At 49.2% G+C, this 24,495-nt stretch overlaps 1 protein-coding gene across 1 annotated transcript; it reads right to left on the bottom strand.

Annotated features, from left to right (window-relative positions):
* Window positions 1-9,676: 9,676 nt before the first annotated feature.
* On the bottom strand, window positions 9,677-23,579 carry LOC130096084 (uncharacterized). The gene is made up of 7 exons (XM_056262728.1): window positions 22,475-23,579; window positions 18,374-22,395; window positions 16,918-17,017; window positions 14,110-15,225; window positions 13,052-14,070; window positions 11,204-12,202; window positions 9,677-9,847 (listed from the first exon to the last, which is right to left on the bottom strand). The coding sequence occupies exons 1-7, from the start codon at window positions 23,577-23,579 to the stop codon at window positions 9,677-9,679; spliced, it is 8,532 nt and encodes a 2,843-aa protein (XP_056118703.1).
* Between the last annotated feature and the right edge of the window lie 916 nt (window positions 23,580-24,495).

Raw genomic sequence — 24,495 nt, forward strand, 5'->3', positions numbered from 1 at the left:
CACATCTTTAAACTCCCGGAGTAACGCTCTGACCTGCTCTCGTTCCTCTGCAGTTAATGCACCCAACTCAACAGATCCAATCTGTTCTGGTATACCTGTGGCTGAGACACTGCACGATGCTGCCTGGGTGCTCGCTATAGGAACCTCCGTTAACCCGTCGGGTAGGTCCACCAAATACACCTCTCGCAGTGTACCTACTATCGTAGTGGGGTAAAGCACTACATCAACAGTCCCCACATTCACCACCGGTACATAAACGGTACCCCCAGTTACTCGCACCAGTGAAGAAAAGGCCAATAAACCTGCAGGCAAGCCTATCTCTGGGGGCTCAAAAAGTACTGTAAAAGTTCTACCCAGTATACCACCCGTATACTGGGTAGAACACGTAGCTGCTACAAATTTGATAGTGCCAGCTGTAACACGGCATGTACTACATCCTCGTACTCTCACCTTACTGCCCTGTTCAGCAGTGCGAATGACCCGTTGGCATTCTTGGAAGGCCTGGATAATCTTAGCATCCTTTTTTACTGACGGGAGGGTATATAACATCGACCCATGGTGTCCGAAAAGGCCCTGGTAACAACGACTGAGCACATTCATTCCTAGAATACCCGGGGTATCGGAGCTACCCCCGGGGGGATCTCGGACCACTAGTACGCCACATCCCTGGACAAGATTACCGCAGAGTTCAATATCCACCTCCCAGTAGCCAATATAGGGAATCTCCAGTCCATTCGCCGCTTTGAGCTGCAGCCAATGGCACGACTGTAAACGATCCTGGCCCCATGGTTCAAACCTAAGCCGAAAACAACTCTCGGTAATGGTTGACACCATGGACCCAGTATCGATCAGACAAGGCACAGGAATCCCCCCCATCTTAACAACTAAGTGTGGACATGAGGACACCAAACGGGACACAAGTTGGTTATCATTAAAAACTTGCAAGCCACGAGTTTCCCCTACCGGACTGTGGCTTCGCAGCCCGGTGGGAATTAGTTTTCCGGCGGTTGAGTGCTGGACGCCGGCCTACATCCACCAGGATCGGAAGCAAACGCTGGTGGCAGAGGGCGAGGGAGATGTCGTTCACCATCACAATTTCGGGCAATATGACCGGGTCGTTGGCATCTCCTACAAATTATGGTATTTGAACGAGGCGAGCGATCGCGTAAGGGCACATTTTGATTACGGGACACAACTTGAGTGAGCTGATCAATCTGACGTTGCTGCTGACGCAGCAACTCCCGCAGTTCGGCAAACTCACCCGACCGAACCCCATGATCCAAATCGGACCCTCCCCGAACACCATATTGAATGCCACTTACCAACGGTACCGATTGACTCCTACCCCTCGAACCACCCGGCGTCCCCTCCCTTTCCCAGCGAATGGCCTCCGCTCGCATCTCCAATAACGTTGCAGTGGGCTGTCGTCGAACCATTTGTTTCAGTTCCCGACGGAGTGTATTATCAGACACATATTCGACAAATTGATCACGTACGACGATATCAGCATTGGGAATGGCATGTGGAGCTTGACTTTTCACTTTATCCAACAAGCTCATCAGGCCCAGGGAGAACTCTAGTAATGTTTCTCCCTCACGTTGTCTGCGAGAAAAGAATGCCTCCAGCAGCGCAACGTATGAATCCGCACACCCATACACTTCGCGAAGAGCAGAAATTATCTTGTCAGGATCACTCCTGTCCGCAAGCGAACGATACTTAATTTCGTCACGGGCTTCTCCTTCCAGATTATCATATAGGAAGAAGGCCCGTTCGGTACGTGACATATTACGTGTGCGCATACACGCTTGGGCCTCTTCGACCCACTCATCGAGGTTAACACTAGTCCTACCATTAAATCTTGGACAGCGTCGTTCTCTTGGGACGAACACGAATCGTTCCGATGCGCCGTCACTCCTATCAGCCAACTGAGGTGTAACCGGTTGTGTCGCACTAGTAGAGGCAGCGCCAGGGTCACGGGAGTCAACCGAAACTTGCTCCTGCCGCAGCCTCTCATTATCTGCCCGTAATTGAGCCACTAAATCTTGCATTTCCCGCAGCTCCTCCTCCATGATAAAATACACACAAAAAAAAATCACTTACCCAAACGGAATGACCAATAAAACAGCCACCACTGTTCTGAAGAGAGGGGGAGAAAAAAAAAAAAAAAAAAAAAGAGAGAAAAGAACACCAATGTCTCAATCTCCTAAACAACAGCCGTGATCCTGCCGACTACGCCAAATGTGGCGTCTCTATGATTCGATAGGGGGAGTGTAAACTGAAAAAAAAAACAAATTTACACCTCTAAAATGCTCGACTACGCCACCCCAGAGGCAACATTTCCAGGGAATCGCCTTTCAGAATGATTTAAAGCACACAAGTTCGGTCACGGCTGAGTCAAGATCAGAAACAGAGGTGTAGTACAAAAATATAATTTTATTAACAACCATTAAACAGCATGTACCAATAGTCGAGTAAAAGAAAATATCGCACACACACACACACACTGCTACACCTGCTCCAGGGCTGAGAACCACTCGCTTATCCTCAAGGAACCACGGCAACCACACGTGCACTCACACTGCACCTCAAATGTGAACCACCGCACACGGAAGAGGAACCCACCACCAAACAGAGAGGAAGGCTCGTCCACACACACGGGTCTGGGTCCCCGACCCCCCTGGAGAGAGAGCAAAAGTTCCAATTACACATACACACTTATTTTCCTAAAACTTGGTACTCAAAAAAAGAAAATGCAATATAAACAACCTACACAAAACCTTAACAAACAAAATTAAATAAATGCACAATTAAGTAAATTCACAAACTGGTCGAAGAGAGATTGCTTAATAGCTGATTTAGAATACTGGGTAAGCAATCAACCAGATCACAGAAAACTCACAATCCCACAAGAAAATAATAATAATCAAAAAGAAGATAAATACACAAACATGTTGACCAAAGAAAACGAAAATTCACAAAAACTTGGCTGGTACAAATAAAGAAAAATAAATCACAAGGAGAAACCAATCATTTAAATTATACCAGATCTTATTCACAACCATCATAAAGAACAAAATAAAGAAATAAACCAACTAAAGAGAAACATTAAAACACAAAAGCGCTTTCCATCTCGATATTGGCTAGTGAATGGCTAGTGGATGGTCAAACCGTTTCGAGGGGTTGTGGAGGAAGAGAAGGCGAGTTACGTTGCCGAATCTGCGACACACCAGGCGGCCACTCCAGCAGACGTTAAAGTGTCCAGCTTCGGAACTCACACAGAATATCGGCAAAACGCCCAGCAACAGCACGTGAGCACTGATCGCTGGCAAGGTGCAATCGATCTGCCGGTCTATACTGCAGCACCCCGCTGAGGGAGATTCAGCAAACTTCAAGAGTCGTCGTGAGGATTTAACCATACGAATAGCAACAAAGAAAACACGCTGGCAAAAGAGAGCGGCCAACAGAAAGCCCACTGCAACGTCCCGCACTCTGTCATATCACGGAAAGATAAGGAAAAGATTAAGTAACCCACCCCACAACAACACGACTAATAATAAAACAACCTACCGGTTTGAACTTGTGGCACTAAAACATCCTATTGCAACGCACGTCGCTATAATGTATCACCGGAGTCCTCAGTCCACACTATAGGGAAAGGAGCCAGATAAGTAAATACAATCTTTACTCAAGATCAACACGTAGAAGTACAGCCACAACTGCAGCTCCTTACCAGACAGACAATTCCGTGACACGCCGGAAATGGATCACGTCACTCGTGACGATGGGACGCACATCCCAAAGGCACTACCGCGCTGCTTTTATAGTCCACTAAATCATGCGAAATAGACCCGCCCCGTCGTTATGCCAACGGCAATTACTAACAACTGCTACAATCTACCCCCCCTTTTGTCGTCGTCGTCCCGACGAGGATCCATCCTTCCAAGTGTACCATCTGATGACAAATCTAACACCAAGGTCTAAATACGGCTCTGATGGAGTTGGATGCTGATGCAAGAGGATTACTAGGTCTTACCTCCCCTCCTACCGCTTGTGGCAAGTGGTGCACATTAGAATGTTGTCCTGCCCCAATTCGTCTTGTTCTACGCAGGGTTACCTCAGGCTGGACATCTGGACCACCTTCGGTAGGTCCAGGTACCGGTAAAGGACTCGTGCCACCATCACTAACCTCAACCTCTGCGGAATCAACTGTACTGGAAACGGGAACATCGACCTGCCTCAAAGGAGACCTACTCAAAGTAACCCTCTGATCTACTGTGGGAACTCTTGATACCACATAAACCAGGTCACCTTCTATTGGTTCCTCCGCCTCAATTGCAACCGCAACTGGCGATTCAACCCGAACCTCAGGGAGGTCGAGTGCCACCTCTCCCTGGGCTCTGGGTTTCAACGAAGAACGATGGACGTGCCGTACCTTCTCCCGATCCTGCTCTGGAGCTATCGTATACACAGATCCACCCACCGGTGGGGCCTTAACAAACCGATATAAAGTTGAACTCCACAGATCATGTATCTTATGACGACCCCGGACCCCGTGATCACGCAGGTAAACCAACTGACCTTCATACAACGGCAGTTCCTTGACCCGTCGATCATGTTTAACCTTACGCCGGTTTGCGGCCACCTGCAGCCTATCTCGTGCACCCTCAAAAGCAACCCTTAACCGTGCCTGGTGCTCCTCAACCCACTGATGCACTCTACCTGCAACTGGCTCTTGTACTCTACCGAGCAGAAAGTCAATGGGCAACCTGGGCTCCTGCCCAAACATGAGAAAATATGGGGACTCTCCTGTGGTCTGATGCGGGGTAGTATTATAACAAAACAGAACTTGCAGTAAACAGGAGGCCCAATCTCTCTTTCTCTCAGGGGACAAAGTTCGCAGCAAGTTGTGTAATGTTCGATTGAACCTCTCACATTGACCGTTGCCGGCCGGATGATAGGGAGTGCTGCGAGACTTACCCACCTGATAGAGACTACACAACTGCTGTATTAACTGAGATTCAAAGTTGCGGCCCTGGTCGGAATGAATCCGGCCAGGGACACCAAATCTGAAAAACCACTCATTTACCAGAACACGGGCCACGGTCTCAGCCTGCTGGTCCTTAGTGGGCACAGCCACAGTGAATTTACTGAACACGTCAGTCATCACCATCACGTTCTCTTGTCCTGAACGAGACGGCTCTAAGATGGTAAAATCAATAGCCACAATCTCGTTCGGGCGAGAAGCCAACAGATGTCCCATGTAACTCCTTGCAATCGGTGCCACATCTTTGGCCAGTTGACACCGCTCACACTCTTGCACCCAACGAGCTACATCGGCCGACATACTGGGCCAATAGCACCGCTGCCGCACCAACTCGAGGGTGCGTTCCGTCCCCTGATGACCATGGTGTTGGTGCAACTGAACCAGCACTTCTGATTGCAGTGCCACCGGCAACACCAGTTGGAATATTACTTCTCCTCCATCTGGCCGGAAGATTTTACGATGTAATAGACCCTCCTGCTCACTCAGTCGGTCCCATTGTCGAAGCAGCATCATTACAGGTTTAGCCAACTGTCGCCACTCTCTAGGCTCTGGACATTGCCCTCGCTGCCAGAACCTCCTCACTTCTCCTATAACTGGGTCTGCCACTTGCAGAGCAATAAGATCGGATAGGGAACGGCTAGGCCACGCCTGTATAGCCCCCTGGGTTGCGGCCCCTCCTGACTCTAAGACCGCCACTCGCCTTAACAGCTCTGGAACGTCAGACCCCAATGAGCAGCCACCGTTTCCTTCCGATCCAACCCCACGTAACCGAGAAAGAGCATCGGCATTCTGGTTGGTCTTACCTGAGCGGTAGTGAATCTCAAAATCGAATGCTGCTAACTCAGCGGCCCACCTTTGCTCGGTGGCCCCAAGCTTAGCTGTCGCCAGGTGACTAAGCGGGTTGTTATCAGTACGTACCAGGCACTTATGGCCGAGCAAATACTCCCTGAATTTCTCACCCATAGCCCACTTAAGGGCCAGAAACTCCAAACGCATGGAACTGTAAGTAGCGGAATTACGCTCAGCTGGCCTGAGGCTTCGGCTCGCATAAGCGACGGGTCTAACTTTACCATCAAATTCCTGTGAGAGTACTGCTCCCAGTCCCACGTGACTGGCATCGACCTCCAAGATAAAGGGCCGGGTAAAATCCGCATAAGCCAACACTGGCGCTGTAGTGAGAACCTGTTTCAATGCTTGGAACGCTTCCTCGCACTGCTCTGACCACGCTGTAGTTATTTCCTGACCTCGCTTACTGGACTTACCTCCCGTTAACATAGCCACCACTTTGTGTAACGGGGCTGCCAACTTGGCAAACCCCTCTACGAAACGCCTGTAATAGCTGACAAAACCCAAAAACGTTCGTAGCTCTAACACGGTCGTAGGATGAGGCCACTGGGCTACAGCTTCAATCTTCTTTGGGTCCGTTGCCACCCCATGAGAAGAAATCACATGACCTAAGTAACTCACTTCCTCTTGAAAGAACGCACATTTCTCCAACTTTACCTTAAGTCCCTCTGCTTTTAACCGACCCAACACTACCCTGAGTCGCTGCAGATGTTGCTGCACGGATGATGAGAATACGATAATGTCGTCGAGATATAACAAAACCGACTGATGTCTTTGGTCCCCAAAAAGTCGTTCCATCAAGCGCTGGAACGTACTGGGCGCATTGCATAGGCCAAACGGCATTCGATTCCATTCAAAGAGCCCGAATGGCGTACAAAAGGCAGTCTTAGGACGGTCAACCTCGGACACTGGAACCTGGTTGTAACCGCTGGTCAGGTCTAACGTGGAAAACCAACGGGCACCGGCTAAGGAGTCCAACGTTTCTTCGATTCGCGGTAACGGGAAAGCATCTTTGCGGGTCTTGGCATTAAGTTGGCGGTAGTCAACACACATACGGAGGCTGCCGTCCTTTTTCCTCACTAGTACTATGGGAGAGGCGTAGGGGCTGCAACTCTCCCGAATAATCTGTGCGTCGAGCAACTGACTAATATGAGTTTTTACCAGGTCATATTCTGATGGTGGAATACGCCTGTACCGCTGTCGGACCGGAATATCATCGCTAAGAGGGATCTCATGTGACAAGAGATTAGTGCAACCTACATCTCCTTCATGGGTAGAAAACACATCTTTAAACTCCCGGAGTAACGCTCTGACCTGCTCTCGTTCCTCTGCAGTTAATGCACCCAACTCAACAGATCCAATCTGTTCTGGTATACCTGTGGCTGAGACACTGCACGATGCTGCCTGGGTGCTCGCTATAGGAACCTCCGTTAACCCGTCGGGTAGGTCCACCAAATACACCTCTCGCAGTGTACCTACTATCGTAGTGGGGTAAAGCACTACATCAACAGTCCCCACATTCACCACCGGTACATAAACGGTACCCCCAGTTACTCGCACCAGTGAAGAAAAGGCCAATAAACCTGCAGGCAAGCCTATCTCTGGGGGCTCAAAAAGTACTGTAAAAGTTCTACCCAGTATACCACCCGTATACTGGGTAGAACACGTAGCTGCTACAAATTTGATAGTGCCAGCTGTAACACGGCATGTACTACATCCTCGTACTCTCACCTTACTGCCCTGTTCAGCAGTGCGAATGACCCGTTGGCATTCTTGGAAGGCCTGGATAATCTTAGCATCCTTTTTTACTGACGGGAGGGTATATAACATCGACCCATGGTGTCCGAAAAGGCCCTGGTAACAACGACTGAGCACATTCATTCCTAGAATACCCGGGGTATCGGAGCTACCCCCGGGGGGATCTCGGACCACTAGTACGCCACATCCCTGGACAAGATTACCGCAGAGTTCAATATCCACCTCCCAGTAGCCAATATAGGGAATCTCCAGTCCATTCGCCGCTTTGAGCTGCAGCCAATGGCACGACTGTAAACGATCCTGGCCCCATGGTTCAAACCTAAGCCGAAAACAACTCTCGGTAATGGTTGACACCATGGACCCAGTATCGATCAGACAAGGCACAGGAATCCCCCCCATCTTAACAACTAAGTGTGGACATGAGGACACCAAACGGGACACAAGTTGGTTATCATTAAAAACTTGCAAGCCACGAGTTTCCCCTACCGGACTGTGGCTTCGCAGCCCGGTGGGAATTAGTTTTCCGGCGGTTGAGTGCTGGACGCCGGCCTACATCCACCAGGATCGGAAGCAAACGCTGGTGGCAGAGGGCGAGGGAGATGTCGTTCACCATCACAATTTCGGGCAATATGACGGGTCGTTGGCATCTCCTACAAATTATGGTATTTGAACGAGGCGAGCGATCGCGTAAGGGCACATTTTGATTACGGGACACAACTTGAGTGAGCTGATCAATCTGACGTTGCTGCTGACGCAGCAACTCCCGCAGTTCGGCAAACTCACCCGACCGAACCCCATGATCCAAATCGGACCCTCCCCGAACACCATATTGAATGCCACTTACCAACGGTACCGATTGACTCCTACCCCTCGAACCACCCGGCGTCCCCTCCCTTTCCCAGCGAATGGCCTCCGCTCGCATCTCCAATAACGTTGCAGTGGGCTGTCGTCGAACCATTTGTTTCAGTTCCCGACGGAGTGTATTATCAGACACATATTCGACAAATTGATCACGTACGACGATATCAGCATTGGGAATGGCATGTGGAGCTTGACTTTTCACTTTATCCAACAAGCTCATCAGGCCCAGGGAGAACTCTAGTAATGTTTCTCCCTCACGTTGTCTGCGAGAAAAGAATGCCTCCAGCAGCGCAACGTATGAATCCGCACACCCATACACTTCGCGAAGAGCAGAAATTATCTTGTCAGGATCACTCCTGTCCGCAAGCGAACGATACTTAATTTCGTCACGGGCTTCTCCTTCCAGATTATCATATAGGAAGAAGGCCCGTTCGGTACGTGACATATTACGTGTGCGCATACACGCTTGGGCCTCTTCGACCCACTCATCGAGGTTAACACTAGTCCTACCATTAAATCTTGGACAGCGTCGTTCTCTTGGGACGAACACGAATCGTTCCGATGCGCCGTCACTCCTATCAGCCAACTGAGGTGTAACCGGTTGTGTCGCACTAGTAGAGGCAGCGCCAGGGTCACGGGAGTCAACCGAAACTTGCTCCTGCCGCAGCCTCTCATTATCTGCCCGTAATTGAGCCACTAAATCTTGCATTTCCCGCAGCTCCTCCTCCATGATAAAATACACACAAAAAAAAATCACTTACCCAAACGGAATGACCAATAAAACAGCCACCACTGTTCTGAAGAGAGGGGGAGAAAAAAAAAAAAAAAAAAAAAGAGAGAAAAGAACACCAATGTCTCAATCTCCTAAACAACAGCCGTGATCCTGCCGACTACGCCAAATGTGGCGTCTCTATGATTCGATAGGGGGAGTGTAAACTGAAAAAAAAAACAAATTTACACCTCTAAAATGCTCGACTACGCCACCCCAGAGGCAACATTTCCAGGGAATCGCCTTTCAGAATGATTTAAAGCACACAAGTTCGGTCACGGCTGAGTCAAGATCAGAAACAGAGGTGTAGTACAAAAATATAATTTTATTAACAACCATTAAACAGCATGTACCAATAGTCGAGTAAAAGAAAATATCGCACACACACACACACACTGCTACACCTGCTCCAGGGCTGAGAACCACTCGCTTATCCTCAAGGAACCACGGCAACCACACGTGCACTCACACTGCACCTCAAATGTGAACCACCGCACACGGAAGAGGAACCCACCACCAAACAGAGAGGAAGGCTCGTCCACACACACGGGTCTGGGTCCCCGACCCCCCTGGAGAGAGAGCAAAAGTTCCAATTACACATACACACTTATTTTCCTAAAACTTGGTACTCAAAAAAAGAAAATGCAATATAAACAACCTACACAAAACCTTAACAAACAAAATTAAATAAATGCACAATTAAGTAAATTCACAAACTGGTCGAAGAGAGATTGCTTAATAGCTGATTTAGAATACTGGGTAAGCAATCAACCAGATCACAGAAAACTCACAATCCCACAAGAAAATAATAATAATCAAAAAGAAGATAAATACACAAACATGTTGACCAAAGAAAACGAAAATTCACAAAAACTTGGCTGGTACAAATAAAGAAAAATAAATCACAAGGAGAAACCAATCATTTAAATTATACCAGATCTTATTCACAACCATCATAAAGAACAAAATAAAGAAATAAACCAACTAAAGAGAAACATTAAAACACAAAAGCGCTTTCCATCTCGATATTGGCTAGTGAATGGCTAGTGGATGGTCAAACCGTTTCGAGGGGTTGTGGAGGAAGAGAAGGCGAGTTACGTTGCCGAATCTGCGACACACCAGGCGGCCACTCCAGCAGACGTTAAAGTGTCCAGCTTCGGAACTCACACAGAATATCGGCAAAACGCCCAGCAACAGCACGTGAGCACTGATCGCTGGCAAGGTGCAATCGATCTGCCGGTCTATACTGCAGCACCCCGCTGAGGGAGATTCAGCAAACTTCAAGAGTCGTCGTGAGGATTTAACCATACGAATAGCAACAAAGAAAACACGCTGGCAAAAGAGAGCGGCCAACAGAAAGCCCACTGCAACGTCCCGCACTCTGTCATATCACGGAAAGATAAGGAAAAGATTAAGTAACCCACCCCACAACAACACGACTAATAATAAAACAACCTACCGGTTTGAACTTGTGGCACTAAAACATCCTATTGCAACGCACGTCGCTATAATGTATCACCGGAGTCCTCAGTCCACACTATAGGGAAAGGAGCCAGATAAGTAAATACAATCTTTACTCAAGATCAACACGTAGAAGTACAGCCACAACTGCAGCTCCTTACCAGACAGACAATTCCGTGACACGCCGGAAATGGATCACGTCACTCGTGACGATGGGACGCACATCCCAAAGGCACTACCGCGCTGCTTTTATAGTCCACTAAATCATGCGAAATAGACCCGCCCCGTCGTTATGCCAACGGCAATTACTAACAACTGCTACAATCTACCCCCCCTTTTGTCGTCGTCGTCCCGACGAGGATCCATCCTTCCAAGTGTACCATCTGATGACAAATCTAACACCAAGGTCTAAATACGGCTCTGATGGAGTTGGATGCTGATGCAAGAGGATTACTAGGTCTTACCTCCCCTCCTACCGCTTGTGGCAAGTGGTGCACATTAGAATGTTGTCCTGCCCCAATTCGTCTTGTTCTACGCAGGGTTACCTCAGGCTGGACATCTGGACCACCTTCGGTAGGTCCAGGTACCGGTAAAGGACTCGTGCCACCATCACTAACCTCAACCTCTGCGGAATCAACTGTACTGGAAACGGGAACATCGACCTGCCTCAAAGGAGACCTACTCAAAGTAACCCTCTGATCTACTGTGGGAACTCTTGATACCACATAAACCAGGTCACCTTCTATTGGTTCCTCCGCCTCAATTGCAACCGCAACTGGCGATTCAACCCGAACCTCAGGGAGGTCGAGTGCCACCTCTCCCTGGGCTCTGGGTTTCAACGAAGAACGATGGACGTGCCGTACCTTCTCCCGATCCTGCTCTGGAGCTATCGTATACACAGATCCACCCACCGGTGGGGCCTTAACAAACCGATATAAAGTTGAACTCCACAGATCATGTATCTTATGACGACCCCGGACCCCGTGATCACGCAGGTAAACCAACTGACCTTCATACAACGGCAGTTCCTTGACCCGTCGATCATGTTTAACCTTACGCCGGTTTGCGGCCACCTGCAGCCTATCTCGTGCACCCTCAAAAGCAACCCTTAACCGTGCCTGGTGCTCCTCAACCCACTGATGCACTCTACCTGCAACTGGCTCTTGTACTCTACCGAGCAGAAAGTCAATGGGCAACCTGGGCTCCTGCCCAAACATGAGAAAATATGGGGACTCTCCTGTGGTCTGATGCGGGGTAGTATTATAACAAAACAGAACTTGCAGTAAACAGGAGGCCCAATCTCTCTTTCTCTCAGGGGACAAAGTTCGCAGCAAGTTGTGTAATGTTCGATTGAACCTCTCACATTGACCGTTGCCGGCCGGATGATAGGGAGTGCTGCGAGACTTACCCACCTGATAGAGACTACACAACTGCTGTATTAACTGAGATTCAAAGTTGCGGCCCTGGTCGGAATGAATCCGGCCAGGGACACCAAATCTGAAAAACCACTCATTTACCAGAACACGGGCCACGGTCTCAGCCTGCTGGTCCTTAGTGGGCACAGCCACAGTGAATTTACTGAACACGTCAGTCATCACCATCACGTTCTCTTGTCCTGAACGAGACGGCTCTAAGATGGTAAAATCAATAGCCACAATCTCGTTCGGGCGAGAAGCCAACAGATGTCCCATGTAACTCCTTGCAATCGGTGCCACATCTTTGGCCAGTTGACACCGCTCACACTCTTGCACCCAACGAGCTACATCGGCCGACATACTGGGCCAATAGCACCGCTGCCGCACCAACTCGAGGGTGCGTTCCGTCCCCTGATGACCATGGTGTTGGTGCAACTGAACCAGCACTTCTGATTGCAGTGCCACCGGCAACACCAGTTGGAATATTACTTCTCCTCCATCTGGCCGGAAGATTTTACGATGTAATAGACCCTCCTGCTCACTCAGTCGGTCCCATTGTCGAAGCAGCATCATTACAGGTTTAGCCAACTGTCGCCACTCTCTAGGCTCTGGACATTGCCCTCGCTGCCAGAACCTCCTCACTTCTCCTATAACTGGGTCTGCCACTTGCAGAGCAATAAGATCGGATAGGGAACGGCTAGGCCACGCCTGTATAGCCCCCTGGGTTGCGGCCCCTCCTGACTCTAAGACCGCCACTCGCCTTAACAGCTCTGGAACGTCAGACCCCAATGAGCAGCCACCGTTTCCTTCCGATCCAACCCCACGTAACCGAGAAAGAGCATCGGCATTCTGGTTGGTCTTACCTGAGCGGTAGTGAATCTCAAAATCGAATGCTGCTAACTCAGCGGCCCACCTTTGCTCGGTGGCCCCAAGCTTAGCTGTCGCCAGGTGACTAAGCGGGTTGTTATCAGTACGTACCAGGCACTTATGGCCGAGCAAATACTCCCTGAATTTCTCACCCATAGCCCACTTAAGGGCCAGAAACTCCAAACGCATGGAACTGTAAGTAGCGGAATTACGCTCAGCTGGCCTGAGGCTTCGGCTCGCATAAGCGACGGGTCTAACTTTACCATCAAATTCCTGTGAGAGTACTGCTCCCAGTCCCACGTGACTGGCATCGACCTCCAAGATAAAGGGCCGGGTAAAATCCGCATAAGCCAACACTGGCGCTGTAGTGAGAACCTGTTTCAATGCTTGGAACGCTTCCTCGCACTGCTCTGACCACGCTGTAGTTATTTCCTGACCTCGCTTACTGGACTTACCTCCCGTTAACATAGCCACCACTTTGTGTAACGGGGCTGCCAACTTGGCAAACCCCTCTACGAAACGCCTGTAATAGCTGACAAAACCCAAAAACGTTCGTAGCTCTAACACGGTCGTAGGATGAGGCCACTGGGCTACAGCTTCAATCTTCTTTGGGTCCGTTGCCACCCCATGAGAAGAAATCACATGACCTAAGTAACTCACTTCCTCTTGAAAGAACGCACATTTCTCCAACTTTACCTTAAGTCCCTCTGCTTTTAACCGACCCAACACTACCCTGAGTCGCTGCAGATGTTGCTGCACGGATGATGAGAATACGATAATGTCGTCGAGATATAACAAAACCGACTGATGTCTTTGGTCCCCAAAAAGTCGTTCCATCAAGCGCTGGAACGTACTGGGCGCATTGCATAGGCCAAACGGCATTCGATTCCATTCAAAGAGCCCGAATGGCGTACAAAAGGCAGTCTTAGGACGGTCAACCTCGGACACTGGAACCTGGTTGTAACCGCTGGTCAGGTCTAACGTGGAAAACCAACGGGCACCGGCTAAGGAGTCCAACGTTTCTTCGATTCGCGGTAACGGGAAAGCATCTTTGCGGGTCTTGGCATTAAGTTGGCGGTAGTCAACACACATACGGAGGCTGCCGTCCTTTTTCCTCACTAGTACTATGGGAGAGGCGTAGGGGCTGCAACTCTCCCGAATAATCTGTGCGTCGAGCAACTGACTAATATGAGTTTTTACCAGGTCATATTCTGATGGTGGAATACGCCTGTACCGCTGTCGGACCGGAATATCATCGCTAAGAGGGATCTCATGTGACAAGAGATTAGTGCAACCTACATCTCCTTCATGGGTAGAAAACACATCTTTAAACTCCCGGAGTAACGCTCTGACCTGCTCTCGTTCCTCTGCAGTTAATGCACCCAACTCAACAGATCCAATCTGTTCTGGTATACCTGTGGCTGAGACACTGCACGATGCTGCCTGGGTGCTCGCTATAGGAACCTCCGTTAACCCGTCGGGTAGGTCCACCAAATACACCTCTCGCAGTGTACCTACTATCGTAGTGGGGTAAAGCACTACATCAACAGTCCCCACATTCACCACCGGTACATAAACGGTACCCCCAGTTACTCGCACCAGTGAAGAAAAGGCCAATAAACCTGCAGGCAAGCCTATCTCTGGGGGCTCAAAAAGTACTGTAAAAGTTCTACCCAGTATACCACCCGTATACTGGGTAGAACACGTAGCTGCTACAAATTTGATAGTGCCAGCTGTAACACGGCATGTACTACATCCTCGTACTCTCACCTTACTGCCCTGTTCAGCAGTGCGAATGACCCGTTGGCATTCTTGGAAGGCCTGGATAATCTTAGCATCCTTTTTTACTGACGGGAGGGTATATAACATCGACCCATGGTGTCCGAAAAGGCCCTGGTAACAACGACTGAGCACATTCATTCCTAGAATACCCGGGGTATCGGAGCTACCCCCGGGGGGATCTCGGACCACTAGTACGCCACATCCCTGGACAAGATTACCGCAGAGTTCAATATCCACCTCCCAGTAGCCAATATAGGGAATCTCCAGTCCATTCGCCGCTTTGAGCTGCAGCCAATGGCACGACTGTAAACGATCCTGGCCCCATGGTTCAAACCTAAGCCGAAAACAACTCTCGGTAATGGTTGACACCATGGACCCAGTATCGATCAGACAAGGCACAGGAATCCCCCCCATCTTAACAACTAAGTGTGGACATGAGGACACCAAACGGGACACAAGTTGGTTATCATTAAAAACTTGCAAGCCACGAGTTTCCCCTACCGGACTGTGGCTTCGCAGCCCGGTGGGAATTAGTTTTCCGGCGGTTGAGTGCTGGACGCCGGCCTACATCCACCAGGATCGGAAGCAAACGCTGGTGGCAGAGGGCGAGGGAGATGTCGTTCACCATCACAATTTCGGGCAATATGACGGGTCGTTGGCATCTCCTACAAATTATGGTATTTGAACGAGGCGAGCGATCGCGTAAGGGCACATTTTGATTACGGGACACAACTTGAGTGAGCTGATCAATCTGACGTTGCTGCTGACGCAGCAACTCCCGCAGTTCGGCAAACTCACCCGACCGAACCCCATGATCCAAATCGGACCCTCCCCGAACACCATATTGAATGCCACTTACCAACGGTACCGATTGACTCCTACCCCTCGAACCACCCGGCGTCCCCTCCCTTTCCCAGCGAATGGCCTCCGCTCGCATCTCCAATAACGTTGCAGTGGGCTGTCGTCGAACCATTTGTTTCAGTTCCCGACGGAGTGTATTATCAGACACATATTCGACAAATTGATCACGTACGACGATATCAGCATTGGGAATGGCATGTGGAGCTTGACTTTTCACTTTATCCAACAAGCTCATCAGGCCCAGGGAGAACTCTAGTAATGTTTCTCCCTCACGTTGTCTGCGAGAAAAGAATGCCTCCAGCAGCGCAACGTATGAATCCGCACACCCATACACTTCGCGAAGAGCAGAAATTATCTTGTCAGGATCACTCCTGTCCGCAAGCGAACGATACTTAATTTCGTCACGGGCTTCTCCTTCCAGATTATCATATAGGAAGAAGGCCCGTTCGGTACGTGACATATTACGTGTGCGCATACACGCTTGGGCCTCTTCGACCCACTCATCGAGGTTAACACTAGTCCTACCATTAAATCTTGGACAGCGTCGTTCTCTTGGGACGAACACGAATCGTTCCGATGCGCCGTCACTCCTATCAGCCAACTGAGGTGTAACCGGTTGTGTCGCACTAGTAGAGGCAGCGCCAGGGTCACGGGAGTCAACCGAAACTTGCTCCTGCCGCAGCCTCTCATTATCTGCCCGTAATTGAGCCACTAAATCTTGCATTTCCCGCAGCTCCTCCTCCATGATAAAATACACACAAAAAAAAATCACTTACCCAAACGGAATGACCAATAAAACAGCCACCACTGTTCTGAAGAGAGGGGGAGAAAAAAAAAAAAAAAAAAAAAGAGAGAAAAGAACACCAATGTCTCAATCTCCTAAACAACAGCCGTGATCCTGCCGACTACGCCAAATGTGGCGTCTCTATGATTCGATAGGGGGAGTGTAAACTGAAAAAAAAAACAAATTTACACCTCTAAAATGCTCGACTACGCCACCCCAGAGGCAACATTTCCAGGGAATCGCCTTTCAGAATGATTTAAAGCACACAAGTTCGGTCACGGCTGAGTCAAGATCAGAAACAGAGGTGTAGTACAAAAATATAATTTTATTAACAACCATTAAACAGCATGTACCAATAGTCGAGTAAAAGAAAATATCGCACACACACACACACACTGCTACACCTGCTCCAGGGCTGAGAACCACTCGCTTATCCTCAAGGAACCACGGCAACCACACGTGCACTCACACTGCACCTCAAATGTGAACCACCGCACACGGAAGAGGAACCCACCACCAAACAGAGAGGAAGGCTCGTCCACACACACGGGTCTGGGTCCCCGACCCCCCTGGAGAGAGAGCAAAAGTTCCAATTACACATACACACTTATTTTCCTAAAACTTGGTACTCAAAAAAAGAAAATGCAATATAAACAACCTACACAAAACCTTAACAAACAAAATTAAATAAATGCACAATTAAGTAAATTCACAAACTGGTCGAAGAGAGATTGCTTAATAGCTGATTTAGAATACTGGGTAAGCAATCAACCAGATCACAGAAAACTCACAATCCCACAAGAAAATAATAATAATCAAAAAGAAGATAAATACACAAACATGTTGACCAAAGAAAACGAAAATTCACAAAAACTTGGCTGGTACAAATAAAGAAAAATAAATCACAAGGAGAAACCAATCATTTAAATTATACCAGATCTTATTCACAACCATCATAAAGAACAAAATAAAGAAATAAACCAACTAAAGAGAAACATTAAAACACAAAAGCGCTTTCCATCTCGATATTGGCTAGTGAATGGCTAGTGGATGGTCAAACCGTTTCGAGGGGTTGTGGAGGAAGAGAAGGCGAGTTACGTTGCCGAATCTGCGACACACCAGGCGGCCACTCCAGCAGACGTTAAAGTGTCCAGCTTCGGAACTCACACAGAATATCGGCAAAACGCCCAGCAACAGCACGTGAGCACTGATCGCTGGCAAGGTGCAATCGATCTGCCGGTCTATACTGCAGCACCCCGCTGAGGGAGATTCAGCAAACTTCAAGAGTCGTCGTGAGGATTTAACCATACGAATAGCAACAAAGAAAACACGCTGGCAAAAGAGAGCGGCCAACAGAAAGCCCACTGCAACGTCCCGCACTCTGTCATATCACGGAAAGATAAGGAAAAGATTAAGTAACCCACCCCACAACAACACGACTAATAATAAAACAACCTACCGGTTTGAACTTGTGGCACTAAAACATCCTATTGCAACGCACGTCGCTATAATGTATCACCGGAGTCCTCAGTCCACACTATAGGGAAAGGAGCCAGATAAGTAAATACAATCTTTACTCAAGATCAACACGTAGAAGTACAGCCACAACTGCAGCTCCTTACCAGACAGACAATTCCGTGACACGCCGGAAATGGATCACGTCACTCGTGACGATGGGACGCACATCCCAAAGGCACTACCGCGCTGCTTTTATAGTCCACTAAATCATGCGAAATAGACCCGCCCCGTCGTTATGCCAACGGCAATTACTAACAACTGCTACAATCTACCCCCCCTTTTGTCGTCGTCGTCCCGACGAGGATCCATCCTTCCAAGTGTACCATCTGATGACAAATCTAACACCAAGGTCTAAATACGGCTCTGATGGAGTTGGATGCTGATGCAAGAGGATTACTAGGTCTTACCTCCCCTCCTACCGCTTGTGGCAAGTGGTGCACATTAGAATGTTGTCCTGCCCCAATTCGTCTTGTTCTACGCAGGGTTACCTCAGGCTGGACATCTGGACCACCTTCGGTAGGTCCAGGTACCGGTAAAGGACTCGTGCCACCATCACTAACCTCAACCTCTGCGGAATCAACTGTACTGGAAACGGGAACATCGACCTGCCTCAAAGGAGACCTACTCAAAGTAACCCTCTGATCTACTGTGGGAACTCTTGATACCACATAAACCAGGTCACCTTCTATTGGTTCCTCCGCCTCAATTGCAACCGCAACTGGCGATTCAACCCGAACCTCAGGGAGGTCGAGTGCCACCTCTCCCTGGGCTCTGGGTTTCAACGAAGAACGATGGACGTGCCGTACCTTCTCCCGATCCTGCTCTGGAGCTATCGTATACACAGATCCACCCACCGGTGGGGCCTTAACAAACCGATATAAAGTTGAACTCCACAGATCATGTATCTTATGACGACCCCGGACCCCGTGATCACGCAGGTAAACCAACTGACCTTCATACAACGGCAGTTCCTTGACCCGTCGATCATGTTTAACCTTACGCCGGTTTGCGGCCACCTGCAGCCTATCTCGTGCACCCTCAAAAGCAACCCTTAACCGTGCCTGGTGCTCCTCAACCCACTGATGCACTCTACCTGCAACTGGCTCTTGTACTCTACCGAGCAGAAAGTCAATGGGCAACCTGGGCTCCTGCCCAAACATGAGAAAATATGGGGACTCTCCTGTGGTCTGATGCGGGGTAGTATTATAACAAAACAGAACTTGCAGTAAACAGGAGGCCCAATCTCTCTTTCTCTCAGGGGACAAAGTTCGCAGCAAGTTGTGTAATGTTCGATTGAACCTCTCACATTGACCGTTGCCGGCCGGATGATAGGGAGTGCTGCGAGACTTACCCACCTGATAGAGACTACACAACTGCTGTATTAACTGAGATTCAAAGTTGCGGCCCTGGTCGGAATGAATCCGGCCAGGGACACCAAATCTGAAAAACCACTCATTTACCAGAACACGGGCCACGGTCTCAGCCTGCTGGTCCTTAGTGGGCACAGCCACAGTGAATTTACTGAACACGTCAGTCATCACCATCACGTTCTCTTGTCCTGAACGAGACGGCTCTAAGATGGTAAAATCAATAGCCACAATCTCGTTCGGGCGAGAAGCCAACAGATGTCCCATGTAACTCCTTGCAATCGGTGCCACATCTTTGGCCAGTTGACACCGCTCACACTCTTGCACCCAACGAGCTACATCGGCCGACATACTGGGCCAATAGCACCGCTGCCGCACCAACTCGAGGGTGCGTTCCGTCCCCTGATGACCATGGTGTTGGTGCAACTGAACCAGCACTTCTGATTGCAGTGCCACCGGCAACACCAGTTGGAATATTACTTCTCCTCCATCTGGCCGGAAGATTTTACGATGTAATAGACCCTCCTGCTCACTCAGTCGGTCCCATTGTCGAAGCAGCATCATTACAGGTTTAGCCAACTGTCGCCACTCTCTAGGCTCTGGACATTGCCCTCGCTGCCAGAACCTCCTCACTTCTCCTATAACTGGGTCTGCCACTTGCAGAGCAATAAGATCGGATAGGGAACGGCTAGGCCACGCCTGTATAGCCCCCTGGGTTGCGGCCCCTCCTGACTCTAAGACCGCCACTCGCCTTAACAGCTCTGGAACGTCAGACCCCAATGAGCAGCCACCGTTTCCTTCCGATCCAACCCCACGTAACCGAGAAAGAGCATCGGCATTCTGGTTGGTCTTACCTGAGCGGTAGTGAATCTGAAAATCGAATGCTGCTAACTCAGCGGCCCACCTTTGCTCGGTGGCCCCAAGCTTAGCTGTCGCCAGGTGACTAAGCGGGTTGTTATCAGTACGTACCAGGCACTTATGGCCGAGCAAATACTCCCTGAATTTCTCACCCATAGCCCACTTAAGGGCCAGAAACTCCAAACGCATGGAACTGTAAGTAGCGGAATTACGCTCAGCTGGCCTGAGGCTTCGGCTCGCATAAGCGACGGGTCTAACTTTACCATCAAATTCCTGTGAGAGTACTGCTCCCAGTCCCACGTGACTGGCATCGACCTCCAAGATAAAGGGCCGGGTAAAATCCGCATAAGCCAACACTGGCGCTGTAGTGAGAACCTGTTTCAATGCTTGGAACGCTTCCTCGCACTGCTCTGACCACGCTGTAGTTATTTCCTGACCTCGCTTACTGGACTTACCTCCCGTTAACATAGCCACCACTTTGTGTAACGGGGCTGCCAACTTGGCAAACCCCTCTACGAAACGCCTGTAATAGCTGACAAAACCCAAAAACGTTCGTAGCTCTAACACGGTCGTAGGATGAGGCCACTGGGCTACAGCTTCAATCTTCTTTGGGTCCGTTGCCACCCCATGAGAAGAAATCACATGACCTAAGTAACTCACTTCCTCTTGAAAGAACGCACATTTCTCCAACTTTACCTTAAGTCCCTCTGCTTTTAACCGACCCAACACTACCCTGAGTCGCTGCAGATGTTGCTGCACGGATGATGAGAATACGATAATGTCGTCGAGATATAACAAAACCGACTGATGTCTTTGGTCCCCAAAAAGTCGTTCCATCAAGCGCTGGAACGTACTGGGCGCATTGCATAGGCCAAACGGCATTCGATTCCATTCAAAGAGCCCGAATGGCGTACAAAAGGCAGTCTTAGGACGGTCAACCTCGGACACTGGAACCTGGTTGTAACCGCTGGTCAGGTCTAACGTGGAAAACCAACGGGCACCGGCTAAGGAGTCCAACGTTTCTTCGATTCGCGGTAACGGGAAAGCATCTTTGCGGGTCTTGGCATTAAGTTGGCGGTAGTCAACACACATACGGAGGCTGCCGTCCTTTTTCCTCACTAGTACTATGGGAGAGGCGTAGGGGCTGCAACTCTCCCGAATAATCTGTGCGTCGAGCAACTGACTAATATGAGTTTTTACCAGGTCATATTCTGATGGTGGAATACGCCTGTACCGCTGTCGGACCGGAATATCATCGCTAAGAGGGATCTCATGTGACAAGAGATTAGTGCAACCTACATCTCCTTCATGGGTAGAAAACACATCTTTAAACTCCCGGAGTAACGCTCTGACCTGCTCTCGTTCCTCTGCAGTTAATGCACCCAACTCAACAGATCCAATCTGTTCTGGTATACCTGTGGCTGAGACACTGCACGATGCTGCCTGGGTGCTCGCTATAGGAACCTCCGTTAACCCGTCGGGTAGGTCCACCAAATACACCTCTCGCAGTGTACCTACTATCGTAGTGGGGTAAAGCACTACATCAACAGTCCCCACATTCACCACCGGTACATAAACGGTACCCCCAGTTACTCGCACCAGTGAAGAAAAGGCCAATAAACCTGCAGGCAAGCCTATCTCTGGGGGCTCAAAAAGTACTGTAAAAGTTCTACCCAGTATACCACCCGTATACTGGGTAGAACACGTAGCTGCTACAAATTTGATAGTGCCAGCTGTAACACGGCATGTACTACATCCTCGTACTCTCACCTTACTGCCCTGTTCAGCAGTGCGAATGACCCGTTGGCATTCTTGGAAGGCCTGGATAATCTTAGCATCCTTTTTTACTGACGGGAGGGTATATAACATCGACCCATGGTGTCCGAAAAGGCCCTGGTAACAACGACTGAGCACATTCATTCCTAGAATACCCGGGGTATCGGAGCTACCCCCGGGGGGATCTCGGACCACTAGTACGCCACATCCCTGGACAAGATTACCGCAGAGTTCAATATCCACCTCCCAGTAGCCAATATAGGGAATCTCCAGTCCATTCGCCGCTTTGAGCTGCAGCCAATGGCACGACTGTAAACGATCCTGGCCCCATGGTTCAAACCTAAGCCGAAAACAACTCTCGGTAATGGTTGACACCATGGACCCAGTATCGATCAGACAAGGCACAGGAATCCCCCCCATCTTAACAACTAAGTGTGGACATGAGGACACCAAACGGGACACAAGTTGGTTATCATTAAAAACTTGCAAGCCACGAGTTTCCCCTACCGGACTGTGGCTTCGCAGCCCGGTGGGAATTAGTTTTCCGGCGGTTGAGTGCTGGACGCCGGCCTACATCCACCAGGATCGGAAGCAAACGCTGGTGGCAGAGGGCGAGGGAGATGTCGTTCACCATCACAATTTCGGGCAATATGACGGGTCGTTGGCATCTCCTACAAATTATGGTATTTGAACGAGGCGAGCGATCGCGTAAGGGCACATTTTGATTACGGGACACAACTTGAGTGAGCTGATCAATCTGACGTTGCTGCTGACGCAGCAACTCCCGCAGTTCGGCAAACTCACCCGACCGAACCCCATGATCCAAATCGGACCCTCCCCGAACACCATATTGAATGCCACTTACCAACGGTACCGATTGACTCCTACCCCTCGAACCACCCGGCGTCCCCTCCCTTTCCCAGCGAATGGCCTCCGCTCGCATCTCCAATAACGTTGCAGTGGGCTGTCGTCGAACCATTTGTTTCAGTTCCCGACGGAGTGTATTATCAGACACATATTCGACAAATTGATCACGTACGACGATATCAGCATTGGGAATGGCATGTGGAGCTTGACTTTTCACTTTATCCAACAAGCTCATCAGGCCCAGGGAGAACTCTAGTAATGTTTCTCCCTCACGTTGTCTGCGAGAAAAGAATGCCTCCAGCAGCGCAACGTATGAATCCGCACACCCATACACTTCGCGAAGAGCAGAAATTATCTTGTCAGGATCACTCCTGTCCGCAAGCGAACGATACTTAATTTCGTCACGGGCTTCTCCTTCCAGATTATCATATAGGAAGAAGGCCCGTTCGGTACGTGACATATTACGTGTGCGCATACACGCTTGGGCCTCTTCGACCCACTCATCGAGGTTAACACTAGTCCTACCATTAAATCTTGGACAGCGTCGTTCTCTTGGGACGAACACGAATCGTTCCGATGCGCCGTCACTCCTATCAGCCAACTGAGGTGTAACCGGTTGTGTCGCACTAGTAGAGGCAGCGCCAGGGTCACGGGAGTCAACCGAAACTTGCTCCTGCCGCAGCCTCTCATTATCTGCCCGTAATTGAGCCACTAAATCTTGCATTTCCCGCAGCTCCTCCTCCATGATAAAATACACACAAAAAAAAATCACTTACCCAAACGGAATGACCAATAAAACAGCCACCACTGTTCTGAAGAGAGGGGGAGAAAAAAAAAAAAAAAAAAAAAAAAGAGAGAAAAGAACACCAATGTCTCAATCTCCTAAACAACAGCCGTGATCCTGCCGACTACGCCAAATGTGGCGTCTCTATGATTCGATAGGGGGAGTGTAAACTGAAAAAAAAAACAAATTTACACCTCTAAAATGCTCGACTACGCCACCCCAGAGGCAACATTTCCAGGGAATCGCCTTTCAGAATGATTTAAAGCACACAAGTTCGGTCACGGCTGAGTCAAGATCAGAAACAGAGGTGAAGTACAAAAATATAATTTTATTAACAACCATTAAACAGCATGTACCAATAGTCGAGTAAAAGAAAATATCGCACACACACACACACACTGCTACACCTGCTCCAGGGCTGAGAACCACTCGCTTATCCTCAAGGAACCACGGCAACCACACGTGCACTCACACTGCACCTCAAATGTGAACCACCGCACACGGAAGAGGAACCCACCACCAAACAGAGAGGAAGGCTCGTCCACACACACGGGTCTGGGTCCCCGACCCCCCTGGAGAGAGAGCAAAAGTTCCAATTACACATACACACTTATTTTCCTAAAACTTGGTACTCAAAAAAAGAAAATGCAATATAAACAACCTACACAAAACCTTAACAAACAAAATTAAATAAATGCACAATTAAGTAAATTCACAAACTGGTCGAAGAGAGATTGCTTAATAGCTGATTTAGAATACTGGGTAAGCAATCAACCAGATCACAGAAAACTCACAATCCCACAAGAAAATAATAATAATCAAAAAGAAGATAAATACACAAACATGTTGACCAAAGAAAACGAAAATTCACAAAAAC

The sequence above is a fragment of the Rhinichthys klamathensis genome, unplaced genomic scaffold, assembly GCF_029890125.1.
Source record: "Rhinichthys klamathensis goyatoka isolate OS25496 unplaced genomic scaffold, OSU_Roscu_1.1 h1tg000011l_1, whole genome shotgun sequence".
NCBI lineage: Eukaryota > Metazoa > Chordata > Actinopteri > Cypriniformes > Leuciscidae > Rhinichthys > Rhinichthys klamathensis.

Bases quoted from the DNA above. Each gene is read 5' to 3' on its own strand.
- LOC130096084 (XM_056262728.1), bottom strand. From the start codon at position 23,579: ATGGAGGAGGAGCTGCGGGAAATGCAAGATTTAGTGGCTCAATTACGG. The intron at 15,226-16,917 runs GTGAGTGCACGT...GTCCACACTTAG, and splicing joins GTTCACATTTGAGGTGCAGT to TTGTTAAGATGGGGGGGATT. The intron at 12,203-13,051 runs GCAGCATTCGAT...CATTCCGACCAG, and splicing joins AAAGGTGGGCCGCTGAGTTA to GGCCGCAACTTTGAATCTCA.